Source organism: Brachycentrus maculatus, unplaced genomic scaffold (genome assembly GCF_059751285.1).
Source record: "Brachycentrus maculatus isolate JH-2025_06_01 unplaced genomic scaffold, ASM5975128v1 h1tg000440l, whole genome shotgun sequence".
In the NCBI taxonomy this organism is placed as follows: domain Eukaryota; kingdom Metazoa; phylum Arthropoda; class Insecta; order Trichoptera; family Brachycentridae; genus Brachycentrus; species Brachycentrus maculatus.
In genome coordinates, this window is record NW_028281188.1 from 953,972 (window position 1) to 968,499 (window position 14,528).

The 14,528-nt window shown below is 37.9% G+C and overlaps 1 protein-coding gene across 1 annotated transcript in view; it reads left to right on the forward strand.

Annotated features, from left to right (window-relative positions):
• The window catches only part of RasGAP1 (Ras GTPase activating protein 1), a 51,115-nt gene that overhangs the window by 10,607 nt on the left and 25,980 nt on the right, over positions 1 to 14,528 (forward strand). The window contains exon 2 of the mRNA XM_088271421.1: positions 6,382 to 6,502. Coding sequence (XP_088127547.1) covers positions 6,382 to 6,502 — 121 coding nt within the window. The remainder of the gene's footprint in view (positions 1 to 6,381; positions 6,503 to 14,528) is intronic.

Genomic DNA, 14,528 nt, shown 5'->3' on the forward strand with positions numbered 1-14,528 from the left:
GATGCTTAAGGACGGGAAGGGTATTTTTAAGTCACAAAATAAAGAGTTATCCGATGTTTTTATATGAATATTATGTACCAATCTCTTATTATTTTTTTTATTTTTTATAATCCAGATTTTGTGAACAAGTATTTGGACACACTCAAAATATTGTATACCAATCTCTTTGTTAAAATCTTAACTACATGTACAAAATTATCAAATCCCGTTGCCAGCGATCTATAGGCATAAAAAAAACACTCGTCTGAAATGTCTCAATTTGACCGGATTTTCGTCCGTTATATCCAAAGTTCGCCAAATACAAGTCTGTTATATCAAGGTTTTACTTTATAATGGAAAAAATATTGGACAGCTTAAAACATTTTTAATATGGATTGAGGATATATTTTTTTATAATGCTGTTATAATTCATGACTTATTTTATAAGTGTACGCCCTCTTTAATCTATACTTCTTTTAACTCACCTCCATTAATATAATATTACTCATCGGCATATCTGCTCCACAATGTTAAACCCCCCTGTCATTCAATGTCCTCTTTTTGTTTGTTTAAAGCAACTGACGCTGTCATCCTGACATCCTGGCTATGACTCCCTTACTGTTCCTTTGATTTGCGTAATTAGCATTACAAATGATAATACTAAATATCTTTTAATGGTTCGCATATCTCCACTCCTCTCCACAGCATTAATATATATCTTCTTATTCACAAATGTTTATCAGCAAAGACACTGAGACGGGTTTTCTTCAGTTCCAAGTATTATTCTATTTTAAGGACAGTAAACTGATATTTGTTTGATAAAACGATTTTTATTTTTTATTGTTCCTTAACTGGGCAGTTGATAGAAAAAATAATTTAAAAAATTAGTCATCGCTATCATGCATTATGAATTTTTAAGCATCTTTGAGCCGATAGAGCGATGGTAGTCAGAAAGGCTGAGATCTGAATTATGGGTGATTATTGTAATATGTATAAATAAGAACATGAGTTGTCTAAAGACAACTAAACTGAAGCTTCAACTTTAATTTCCGAGTTATTCCTACATACCTCCTCGGATATATATCTTCTTGTCATAATGGGATTACAGTTTTTGATTGATTTTACTATGCCGAACCTTATAATTCGTCTTTTTCTGTCCCTTAGTAGTCACATTCAATAGTGCCTTGGGTTTTCATTATTCATTTGATCCATATGGCCATCCTACAGGCTCTGAATCTTCTTAATTATACCTGTTTCTGCTGCACATTCTTCTTCTTCTTCACGAGCCCTATGTCTTCCACTTCTTGTCTCTTCCCTTTCTTTCCATTTCCTTTGGTCAGTTGCTGCTTGCATCCAGTTTCTACCCCCCACAGCGACTATGTCGTCGGACCATCTCTTTTGGGGTCTTCCGACGCCTCTTTAGTTCTCCCAATGTCTCCGTCTTAAAATTGATGTGGTCCTGTCTTGCAATATGTCCCACCCATTGAGTCTTGTCCGCAATCCATGATATCCTCTATTTTGGTCATGTTCCTGGTATCTCCATTTCTTACTTTATCTATCAGGCTTAGAACCGAGCATGTATCTTTCCATGGATCGCTGTGTGAACTCGAGCTTCTCTGCATTTCTCTTTGTCAGAGCCATAGTCTCTAGTGCATATGTGTTCACTGGCAGTATGCAGGATTTGTACACTTTTCTTTTCAGATACATACATAGGTCGGAACTCCTTATTTTGTAGAATTTGTTTGAGTTTGCCAAAAGCCGCCCAACTCAGTCCTATTCTACTTGGCAGCTCTGCCGTTTGGTTCTCCTTGCCCAGTTTTATCTTCTATACGTTCTATTCCCTATAACCTTCTATACGCTCTATTCCCTATAACCTTCTATACGTTCTATTCCCTATCACAGTTATAGGGAATGTGGATTGGTGTTTCGTTATCTTCTATACGTTCAGCCGCTTGATCCGTAGCATCAAACGTTGTGTACAACCACAATAGCTGCGATAACTGTGGAGAGTGATGTTTTTCACTGTGGATAGTCCTTTGGTTGTATAGAGTGCAACTTAGTGCACATTGGTCATTAGCATCATATTGAATTTTTTTACTTTTTAATTTTAATTTTTTTAAGTGAGGTCCAGGGATCTTGCATCCCTTATGTCACTGCGACCATATTAGGCCTGTTGTGACCTTCCTCTGTATCATAGCTCACTCTCAAGACCTACATGAGTCATATAGCTTACGACCTGTCTCGGTGATAAGAGCTTCACCTTCTTGGAGTCTAGTAGTGGTCCTCCAAGGATGTGACTTCGTTTGCGAGCGAGTGCGTCACAGTTATAGAGAATGTGGGTTGGTTTCGTTATCCTCCATACAAAATCTGCACACTGGGGAGTCATGTAGTCCAATTTTTGATATGTGTTTTCTCAGTCCGCCGTGTCCTGGTTAGGATCCTTATTTGTTTATTATTATATTGCAAAGCTGTTTTTTTTTCTAATTAATCTAAATTGGCCAGTTCCTATTGTATTTTTTTTATATCTCCATTTGTGTATCATAATTTATTGTTTATACAATTTTGTGTTCACTAATATTTCAACACGATTCTAACTGTTTTACGCATCTCCGTGTGGTTGCTGAATTACATCAGATCTAATTATAGTTTTAAGATAGTAGTAGAAATTGATTACTAGTTGTAGCATGAATGAACACTTCCTATCAAGTCAGGGGGCCCGATAATCATGTTTGTTTTGCAACTCTGAGACTTCACATATTGATAAGGAAATTACTTATATATTTTTTAAAGAATAATTGGCTTTAAACAATGCATTACAAATACAATAGAATAACTAACTAATTAATCATCACGGCGCTTCTCCGCAGGGGTAGGCAGAGAGAATAGGACGCCACACCACTCTGTCTTTGCAAACATTCTTCGCCTCTTCTACGTTCGTACATCTCCTCTAACATATCCGCCGATTATTTCGACTCCTAACCTGAATAACTAAAATTCCACATAACTTTTTCATCTACTTTTGGTAACCTTCAGTATTGGTAAAAGTGGAGCCTACTACCGATAACTTGCTATCGTTGCTACGTTTCCCAGTATGTAAAAATTATTCGGGGTTCGAGTCTTGCATACATTCAAATAAAAGGGTCTTTGCTAAATAAAAGCTTTCTCGGTCCGCCATAGATGGCTGTTGTGAGCTCATATGTACTGTGTCATGAGAATGATTAAATATCTAGGTCTACTTCTACGTCTTATTCCTCATTACTGAGCGTTGTGACCCTTGTGGAAGCAATGGTTCTTCTCCAGCTATGCCTTGACTGCGCTGCACGTAGCGCTCCAACCACCTTAACTCCATCGGTCCATCGTGTGGGGATCTTCCTCTCCCTCTCTTGCCCTCCAGGCTACCTATCACAACCAGGCTACCCTCATTGCCACGCGCAATGTGTCCAAAGAACTGAAGAATCATTTCTTGACTGTTTCGCAGATACTTTGTGGCATATTTTATAAACTTTATCAAATAAAACAACTCTGTTTTAACCACTTTTTATTGGTACACTTTTTCCAACCGATTTCGACAAGAACCTTGTCATCCTCAGGGTTTATGTACTAATTCTAAAACATTGAAGTACTCATAGTTAAGTTATAGTTAATTACCCTTCTCTTACGATACCAACAATTTCCACGCACTCCGTACACCATATGAAATGTGAATTTATTTTATAAACTGAAGAATCCCTCGTATACACACATTAAGATGTATATTTGTTTAATTTTAATTTGATGGTGACCTTTTTAAAAAAAGCATCATTATAATTGTTTCCGAGACGCCATATACTTTGTATTGTTACCATCAGATAGCGGATGGAATTATTTTGCGTTTAATGTCATTTTTAAGACTGGATTTAGAAGTGTGTAATTCGTGATGGCGGTTATTGTAGTGTTTCTACTCTGATGCATATTTTTCCCACGATTGTCTTTAAGTGGCGCTTTATAGCGTTAGAATCCCTCATCTCAAAACTATAAATTACCTCAACATATTGTACTTTTATGACTCACTTTTATAACTAAAATGTCTTTAACCTTTTTGATTCAGATAGCCTATCAGCAAAAGCTGAACTGGCAGTACACAACGGATTCCTGGTTCCAACCCCAATGTTTTTTTGTTTTTTTTTCATTGAATTTTTTTTTTACAAAATACATATTTAAATAATACAAAATAGTTGGTAAATATACAAAACATTTCAAATATAATGTTTCTACCTCTCTAGTAAAGAAGATACTTGCGTTTAGAGAGGGAGTTCATTTTACAATTATTTTTTTTATTTCTTTATATAAACAAAGTAAATTAGAAATAAACATAGTAAATTTAAAAATATATATATTCCTTGGTATGGAGTCTAGGTAAAAAAAATAAATATATATATTATTATATTAATAAATGGTAAAATGTCAAAATCCCCGCATTTTCCCCACTTTTTTTTTTGAATTACCTAACGTCAAGTGAAAAGCTGAAATCTAGCTACGGCTTATGCAACACCGTTTATCATGTCCCTACTCAGGCTTCAACTTTATAAGTTTCATAGCCTATGCCTACTTGCGAGTGGATTTACTCTTTATGTTTAAAATTACTATAATTTCATGTAATTCATGAGTGAAAATTCTAGGCAAAAACTCTCGCTATCTCGCTAGAAGCATGAGTTTATACGCATTTTCCCCACACAGTGGCAATCCCCACAAATTCCCCAAGCGTGTTGAGATTCTCCGCGGTTTGGGGAATTCCCCAGAGATTGGCAACCCTGCCTCCGTGTCTAGTACAGCAGTGTGGGTTATCTTCAAGCGACCGTTGGACACCGACCGATCTCCAGTCCTTATCTGACGATTAAACGAGATTCTACAAATAAGATCAACCGTTAATCTTTGAGCGGTCGTAAAGTATAACGCAATCTGGCTGCCTAATCTGCCGGTAATCGTCGATTAGATATTGAACAGCTGATTGCGAGGAATTACCGTCTACGTCAGTTGTACTTAACCGGTGCTCCGCGAGCTTGTTGCAAATGCTCCACGAAATTATGAAAACCTAAATTTAATGTTTTTTTTTAGATCAAGGGATCTTGCATCCCTTATGTCACTGCGACCATATTTAGTCTATTGTGACCTCCCTCTGTATCAAAGCTCACTCTCAAGACCTACTAAGCGCCCTTGAGGTAGTATTTTACGAAAATGGCGCTATATAAATTATCCAAATTATTTATTCTTTTATTCTATCAAGCAAAAAGTGCTCCCTGCCTTGGAAAAGATCCAGAACCACTGGTCTACGTACTCGCGCAGACCTGCCATTATTGTTGGTAATACACACATTTGTCGAGAAAACGGCTGCAAATATTTGATATTTGTTTTAAAATCGAGTATTACTAATTTCATTCATCTTTTACTCCTTATCTGTTGATTGTAATGTTGAATTTGATAAAAACGTGTTGCTAAGGAAGTTACGTTTATCAATGACTACAATCTTACCGATCTAAATGAGTAAACACGTCTTATTTCCTTGCTAGTAAATCGTATTATACATAGATGCGTAGCTTGGTTATACGTTTTTTTATAGAAAATGTAGTTTGTAGAGTTTTTATTAAAAATACACATACGTACATATTGTTAAAACGTTAAAAGTAAAAAACTATTACAAGTTTTGGCTTGTAAAATTATTTAAAAAAATCTTTATTGAAAAAATATTTTTTATACACATAAATACTTTTTAAACTCCTTACCTTTCAATAACTCTTTGCTTATCAGAACCATGATTTTTTCGAAAAAAAACTTAAACGGTGTTTTAAGCGAAAAATTACGTTAAATGTTACCTGGGTTTAAAGAAAATTAAGTTGCGTTGAAATTCTTGGAACTTATATACATATATTAAATATTGTTTTAAATTCGAAATATTTTGCTTGAATTGAATTTGAGTAGTGTGGTTGTCAATCATGGGTAGAATTGGTGAACGTTACACGTGTGTAAAGTGATCGCTAAGCCCCGTAAATGCTCAGACATCCATATTCTTCTTCATCTATGTTGAGATGTGAAAAATAAAATAAAAATAACTTCTTATTGGAGATCATCCAGATTTGTGAACAAGTATTTGGACACACTCGAAATCTCGTTAGGATTCGTTTAAATTCAATATCCACCCGCCTTCCATCACCATGATAATTTGATAAAGAACTTTTACTCGATTTAACTTCGAGGAGTATGACATTCGAAGGATCCGCTTATCCGTAACGCTTCGCGACCGACCTGTCGGCGACACCTGTGATAGAACGACTCCGCGCAGCATCCGAGCACCAACGTCCGCCGCCACACCTTACCCGCTGCTGATGTTTAATTCTTGCGCATTTCTTTTTACGTTCCCCGCTTTAGGAGAGGCCAAAAACTTACCACCTCGCAGCCATGGCACACCCACGCACAGGGACACGTACTGCGTCCTCTCGCTCGATCAGGAGGAGATCTTCCGGACCGCCACCATGGAGAGAACTCTCAAGTAAGTACCCCATGTATCTTCTTTCAATTTTTTTTTGTTTTTTTTTTTGTTTTTTTTTTTGCGTTTTTTTATTATTCTTCTTCTTCTGTGCGTGTCATGTAATTCCCCTGACGTCGACTATCACTTGAGAGTAATTGTCCTTGTCTCGGGCAGCTCTAGACAGTCCTGATCCCCGTCCATCTCGTATATTCCGGAGCCAGGAGATCTGTCTTCTGCCCACACCTTGTCGACTTTCTATTTTGCCTTTTATGATTAGGTACAATTGCGGTTTCGATGTCAATCATTTGTATAATGCTCGGACTTCAGTGCACAAAATATTTTTTTCTATAAAAATTGTTATATTTGTGTTTTTATTATTCTCAAAAATACCCAAATTTTATAATATTTCTGTGAGCCTAAGCGGCTCATTAAAAATTGATGTCAAATTGTGGTAGAGTGGGTTCGAACCGAGAGACTCTGATTTAAGAGTCCGCGACACTATCCGCGGGATCACGGGACACATATCGCTCACTCCTTTCAACAACGTCATATATAAAAAAAACTATGACAAGATCTGTTGCATAGATTTTGTCATAATTCGACTGTTAAAAAAAAAAGATTTTTCAGGAGATCGTTTTTAAAGTTTAAAAACATAATTAAATGTATTAAAAATAAATATCAAGCCACTTATTGAACTTTTTACTGTGCAACAGATCTTTTTAGGTAAAACCTGAATGTTTTTTCTCTATTTGAAAAATATTTAGTATATTTAAAAAAATACTTTTTCTACCTTTTCCTACCTAAACAATACCTTTTCTTCAAAATGCAAAAACAACACTTTCTGCCCTGTAGCGGTTAAATATAAAGTTAAAAGTATGCCGCTTTTGATGGAATATAGTACATTTTCTGGGCATTCCGTAAACATGAATAACTGAAAATTAACGATTTTTGATATATGACGTTGTTGAAAGGAGTGAGCGCTATATGACCATTTATACTTTGAGTTAAGTGTTTATCCTTTGAAAGGTGTATGATAGATGCTCGTTTTAGCGGACGCTCAAAACTACTGTGCTCTACTTGTACAAGCTCTCTTGGGCGCTCATCGTCTCATAAGGGCAGGGGCGTGCCTTCCATACAGGCAGAAAAGCAGTGTCTATCCCAACTTACCCGCGTGTCATATAAAAACGCAACCAGTACCTACCCTTCCTTACTGAGTAGTACCAGCTTACCTACTACCTACCCCTACTGCCTACCCCCTAGTACGTAGTACCTAGCTTACCTTACTACCTACCTCTACTGCCTACCTTAATTAATTATCTGTGCTCGGCCCTGCATTACGTTTTTTGCTCGCTTTTCTCTCACGGTGTTGAGAATACAGCCAGAGCAATAATAATTACTATTACTCTACGTGTCGATGGCGGTTCAGTGGGTTAAGCGTCGGCTTTGTGACTGCCGGATACCGGGGACAGTTCCCAGGCACGCGTTCTTACACCGCCCCAGCTCCGGGTGATAAGAATCGCTTCTGCTGTGAACTGAATTCATTATTATTTTTTTATTAGACCTATCATTACGCATTGTGGTATTTTACAAAGAAGTGCGGTTATAGCGAAGTGTTAATAATGTTCTCCGTATTGCACAATGGGGGCAGGAGCAACGGTTGTGTCGTCATTTTAAAAATTAATCAGATAAACTTTTTTTTTTAAGTTTTGTACTGTCATTTCTTGGTGGAACTAAATTTTATTTAATAAAACAACAACTATAGCAAGACCTCTATGATCCGAAACCCCTGCTAATCCGAACACGTAATTAATCCGAACGCCCACTCATCCCTTCCGCGCTTCTTAAAAACAGAAATGACGATGAAATATAAGTCAAATAACACATGAATGTGACGTCGAAAGTGAATAACTGTTTGACGCTGAAGCAGTAGCAAATATTTTCCATATAAGGGCGATGTCTTCCTTCAATACATGCCTAGAATGGGCTGACCCAAGTGGATATTCATGTGCCAGTGAAGATGCTTTTACGTAAATTGCGAGACAAAGCTTTTTACTTGTCATTAAATAAATCTCGACCAACTACAATAATAGATTTTTTAAAAAAAAATGCAAAAATACATTTAAAATTTCCCTACACATATACGAGTAAGTATGTTTTATTTGATAGAATATCCCACAGATTATCTGTACTGTAATCCAAACGCTCCACTAGTCTGAACAGAGGGTGAATTTTCGGCGTTCGGATTATATAGATCCTGTTGTATATAGTTTTTTTTAAAGCCCTGGAAATAGGTATCAAATTATGGTAGAGTGGGTTCGAACCGAGAAACTCTGACTCAAGAGTCCGCGACACTAACCACGGGCCGCAATCCGACACCTGTATACCTCACTCTTGCCTTGTAGCACTCTTCAGTATGGGTGTGGTATACTTTTTTGAAACAGTATATGGAAAGACCCTATGTAAGTTTAAATCGTTTAACTTAACGCACTGGCCGAATGAATGCGTTTTTGTTTAACCCTTGCGCGGGCCGCGGTGCGTGGTGCGTGGTGCCGGATGGGGGACATCGGACACCGGACGCCGGACGCAGGACGGCTTCCTGCCCGCATTGTGTCTTCACCCCTGCCAAAGCGCGACCTTTGTGTCGCTCCCGTTCTCACGCGCCCGGGACGTCCGACCCCTCTGGACGCCAGAGGTCAACTGCAGCCGGAAATCGGAGCGTCTAATTACAATCTCTTCTCCATTCCTCATTACTGAGGGTTGTGACCCTTGTGGAAGCAACGACTCTTCTCCAGTTATCCCCTGAATGCGCTCCAACCACCGATGTCAATTACAATACGTACTTATTTATAGATGCGACATTTAATTTGTGGAATTCCCTTATATGCACTTATTTATATATGTACATATGTGCAAACCATCTCAACACACCTTTCTTAATTTTATCGATAACGCTCATCTCAGCTTTGCATTTTTTCCTTATTTCACCATTCGAACATCTATCATACATCGTTTTACAGCACATTCGTAAGGGCGATCGCATTTGGACTGCATTCAGTCTACTTTCATCCTTCTTTTGCCGACTCCGTGCTTCACTCCCATACATTTTCATACTACGATAGTGAGAATCTAGAAAACCGTTTAATTTATTTTAGAAGGGGTAAATTATATGTGATTAGTACTTAGTAGAGATGTGACTAATGGGTAACTGTTACTTTTCGGTAAACGATTAGGCTGGTATTCGTTGCTTTTTCTCTTTACACTTCTTTCCGGCTTAAGTGTTTGATGTCCGACTCTCATGTATGTATATAAGGAGCTAGAGAAACACGCAACGCGCAGCCAAATTTGTGCACTGATTGGTGTGATTAGCCTTAATCGATCGGATCCAAAAACCGAATTGAGGAACGACTTCCTAAATAAGCCGTATATAATTAACGTATGTTTCGAATGACAATCGTTTGAAAATGCCTTAACTAGGCGAAACAATTTGTCACAATATTAATTTTTTAAGTGTTTTTGTTAATAAAATACAACTTGGTAGACTCAAAAATCTGTGTTTGATTTTAAAATTCATTCATAAAAATAGTATGTACTTTTAACAGAAGATAAAAAGGATAACATTTGCAATGATTGTGAGGTGGTTAGTTTTTAGCCGGGGTCGCATACCCGCACTCGTACTGCCTTTGTATTTTGGACACCGCTGATTTGTAGAAATTTAACATTCCTCGCCTCTTCCACGTTCATGCATCTCGTCATACACACCCGATTGTTTCGACTCCTAACCTGACCGCTTTCAAGTATTCGGCATACCTGATCGTGCCAAGTTTTTCTCGGTCTTCCTCTGCTCCTTTTACCAATAACATTCGCCTCATAAATTTGTTTTACCGTTCTTTCCTCACTCATTCGTTCTACATGTCCAAACCATCTCAACACACCGTCCTTAATTTTATCGGTAATGCTTGTCTCAGCTTTGCATTCCTTTAGAAATTTAATTAATTGTATTAAGATAGTGATTGTGCAATAAGTGATAAATTTACGATATCGTCAATGGGAAATACGTCACGGCGGAAAATGACTGCGCCAAATCTATTTGATTCATTGCCTGACATCATATTACAAAGACGCACACTATCTGCGATAGCTATCGATGAAATCTGGAAAATTCTATCACTTGACAAACAGGATGTGGCTAGTTTCATTAATTAATCGATTAATCAGTACGCGAATTAGCTAGTTACAAATTATTTCGAACTTTATCTCATTAACTGGATTGCCTAGGAAATGTTGACATTTCCTGAGACAAAGTCTGAAGTCATTTATCATCTGATAAGGAAATATAGTGCAGAATTTCATCGTAGTTAATGCGATTAAGGGGATATTCGCAAGCAGCGTTACAGTGCGTATTTATTCCACCGGAGACCACCGGAGAGGTCACATGTCTCTACGCCCGATTTTTTTAAAGAATCTATATTGGATATTTTTTTGTTTTTTGGAATACACGTACATAAGTAAGATATAGAAAAAATATTTTTATATATTTTTTAACTCCATTCATTTTGAAAAGAAAAGGGTTATTGAGGGGTAAGGAGTTTAAAAAATTATTTTAAAAAAATCATGTTCTAAAAAAAAACAAAAATATATAATGTTTTCTAAAAAAAAAAATGGGCGTGACCTGACGACCAGTTCTATGCGTTGCCGCTAACTGAGTTTCATTATTGCGAGTATCACCTTAACCACAGATTTTGTCTGACTTTTCTATCTCATACGCTTGTTAATCATTGGAGAATGTTACCCAGTCCGTGAAAAGATCACTTAAACCAGCCAATTAAGGGTCGTAAGACATTTACCCCGACAATATATACCCATCTCGATAAGTTTTTCATCTTCGTTGCGATAGTAATAATAATAAATTTGGATAATTCATATAGCGCTGTTTTCGTAAATTACTACCTATTGTATTGGGGCAATTTAATCACTCTTGGCGATATCAATTATATCTGTGAAGTTCATCTAAATTATGGTCACCGCGTTGAGTCGATGCGCGGTGCCTTATGCACCGTATGAGTACGGGCAGGGATCGCGAGTCGATCCCGGCTTGAGCCATCGATCATTTTACATAACAGTTTCAACATCATAATAAGCCATGGTGCCTATCCGAAAGGGATAAGCGGAGACTAGAGACTTTTGAGATGTGGTCCTATAGAAGACTTAAGAATTTCCTGGAGAGACCACATCACGAATGAGGAAGTTCTCCAAGGAATGGAAGGAGGAAGGCACCTGCTCGGGACCTTGTCCGAAAGGCGTGCAAGATGGATCGGCCATGTAATACGTCAAGAAGGTCTCTTGCATGCCACCATGGAGGGTATGACCGAGGGGACGCCCACGCCGAGAGTACCCGGAGGACCTGTGCTGAGACTAGGACGTGCGCTGCTCATCATATGCACATTTCAAAAGAGCCGCACAAGACAGGGAAGAATGGAAGAGAAGAACAGAGGAAATTGCTGCAAACCAATCCCAGGATTGAAACCAGAGAAGAAGAAGACTAAGCCATGACGTTTGACGCTTGACCCATTCGTACACCATGGTTGATTAGTGATTACTTTCCTACAATACGACGGCTAATATTATGTAGTGTCAAGTTCTATCCCGGCCCGGACGGGAATGTCCGGAAGTGCTCGTTAACCGGTCCGGCAGGCAGATGTAACCGGAAGCCCACACACACACACACAGAAACCCGTTTCCGAATGCGACACAAAGGTGTGCGTCGGAATATTTCACGTATGTGGGGGTAATGTAACTCGAGTGGGTGGAAAACGTCGCGGGCTCTCCTCGTCTTGGATGACGTTTATCGAGTTTTTATTTTTTAAATTTAAAATTATCGGTTTTATAAAAGCCTTCGATTCTGTACTGCGGCATTTGGCTACACTGCGTGAGGTCCCGAATTCCATTCCTGGCTGAGTCAAAATAAATTGATGTAATTAAAATAATTTATTTTCATTAATTAATTAATTCGGCACTTTGTGGTAAAAATGCATCCATTTTTTTATTTCAGTTTTATTTGGCAAATATCACTATTTCTTTAAATCTATTGTGACACGTGTTTCGGTGTATTCCGCATCATTTCATCACCTTCGACGTCCCAAGGACACAACTCTAAAATTTAGACTTAGATTCGCATACGGTGTTTGAAAATGAGGCGGAATGCATTGAAACACGTGTTACAATAGATTTTAAGAAATGATGGTATTTTCCAAGTAAAACTTAAATTATAAATAAAATTATTATGTTTTACTAAAAATAAAAAAACGGATTTTTTTATAGAATAGGGGGTTATATAGTATGTGGTTATTGGTACATAATCGAAATAATTTAATTATCGGCTTTAAAAACTAACTTATGTCATTGCAACATATTGTTCATTATATTTTCTTCAAACCCCCATCCGCACCAGATGGCGCATAAGGCACTGCATCATATAAACGCAGTGTTATCTTGATTGTTAACACATGAAGGAAAGGTGATTAGCCCTCCGCTTTAGGTACCATTCCAGGGTAATATTGAGTGGAAAATCACTTATTTATATTTATTTGACTCCCCCTGGGAATCGAACCCAGGACCTCCAGTACGATAGCCGAGCGTGATGACCATTACGCAACGGGGCGAATATTATATTTTACAATAATGATTTATTACTTACGATTTTATTGAGTAAAAAGTAAATATGTCGATAAAATAATAGTTAAAAAGTAAATATTCGTTCCGTGTAAGTTGCGATGTCGCGGCGCCGCACGTTGCGCAAAAGTGTTGCTAATTAGGAAGTGCTTTTGTGCGCAGGAAATTCAATGAATAGAGGTGCCCTTTGGGAAGACAACTGGACAGTACGTACGAGCACATGTGCCGGCCGACACTCGGGGCTACTCCATTATCCGGGAAAACGTTCGCCACGTCAGGAAGCCTAGATGCTTCTGTATCAGATCTGGGCATGCGGTGGGACAGCTATCAATAGCGACTGGCGACTAACGACCGGCGACTATTGACTAACGACTAGCGACTAGTGACTGTTTTTAAAGATGGGAATTGCATTTATTATTTACCTTGCTTATTATGTACAAGGTTTATAATAATTAATAATATAATAATTTAAAAAAAAAAGAAAAGTACACATCTCAACATAGGTGAAGAGGAATATGAGACTGGGTGTTTACAGGCAGGTTGTGAATTCCATATGTGCAGAAAAGCAGGGCCTATCCTAACTTACCCGCGTGACATATTAAAACGCCACCAGTACCTATCCTACCTTACTAAGTAGCACCTAGCTTACCTTACTACCTACCTCTACTGCCTACCCTAGTAGTACCTTTTTTATTATTGTTTTATTATTGAAAGCTGTCCCACTATGCTTCCTGACAGATCTGCTCTTGCTAAGCAATTTTTTGTTGTTGAACTAAGTTGCGAAATTTATTGAAAATGTGAAACAACATAAAATTGTATCTCGATTTTACTGTGAATTCACATTTAAAAGCTTTCAATATCCCTTTCACTGCCAATCTAAATAAATACAAGTTTGTAAATCTGTCACCAAATTTTCTAGAAGTACCCCGGTGTAGGCAGTGAAAGGGATTAGTATTGAGTAGTACCTCGCTTACCTTATTACCTACCTCTACTGCCTACCTTAATTAATTATCTGTGTACGACACTGCATCGGGCCATTATTTCTCCACCGCGCCGGCCCTGCATCTCGTGTCTGCTCGCTTCTCTCAGCTTACGACCGTCATAGGCTGGTTTAAGTGATCACTTTACGCGCGTGTAACATTCGCCAATTCTAATCACACTATTCAAATTCTCGAAACTTCTAGATACATATATTGATCAAACTCGAAATATATTGCTCGACTTCGCTAGACTTCACCAGAGACATCTATGGTGGGACGAGGGAAGCTTTTAGACAGACATTAGTATGATATTTTTTAAGCGTTATTTTTTACTTTTGTCTAAGTAGCCCCGGTTTACCGCCTCTCGGCGCCGACTCGTAATTTCTTGCGTTCAAATT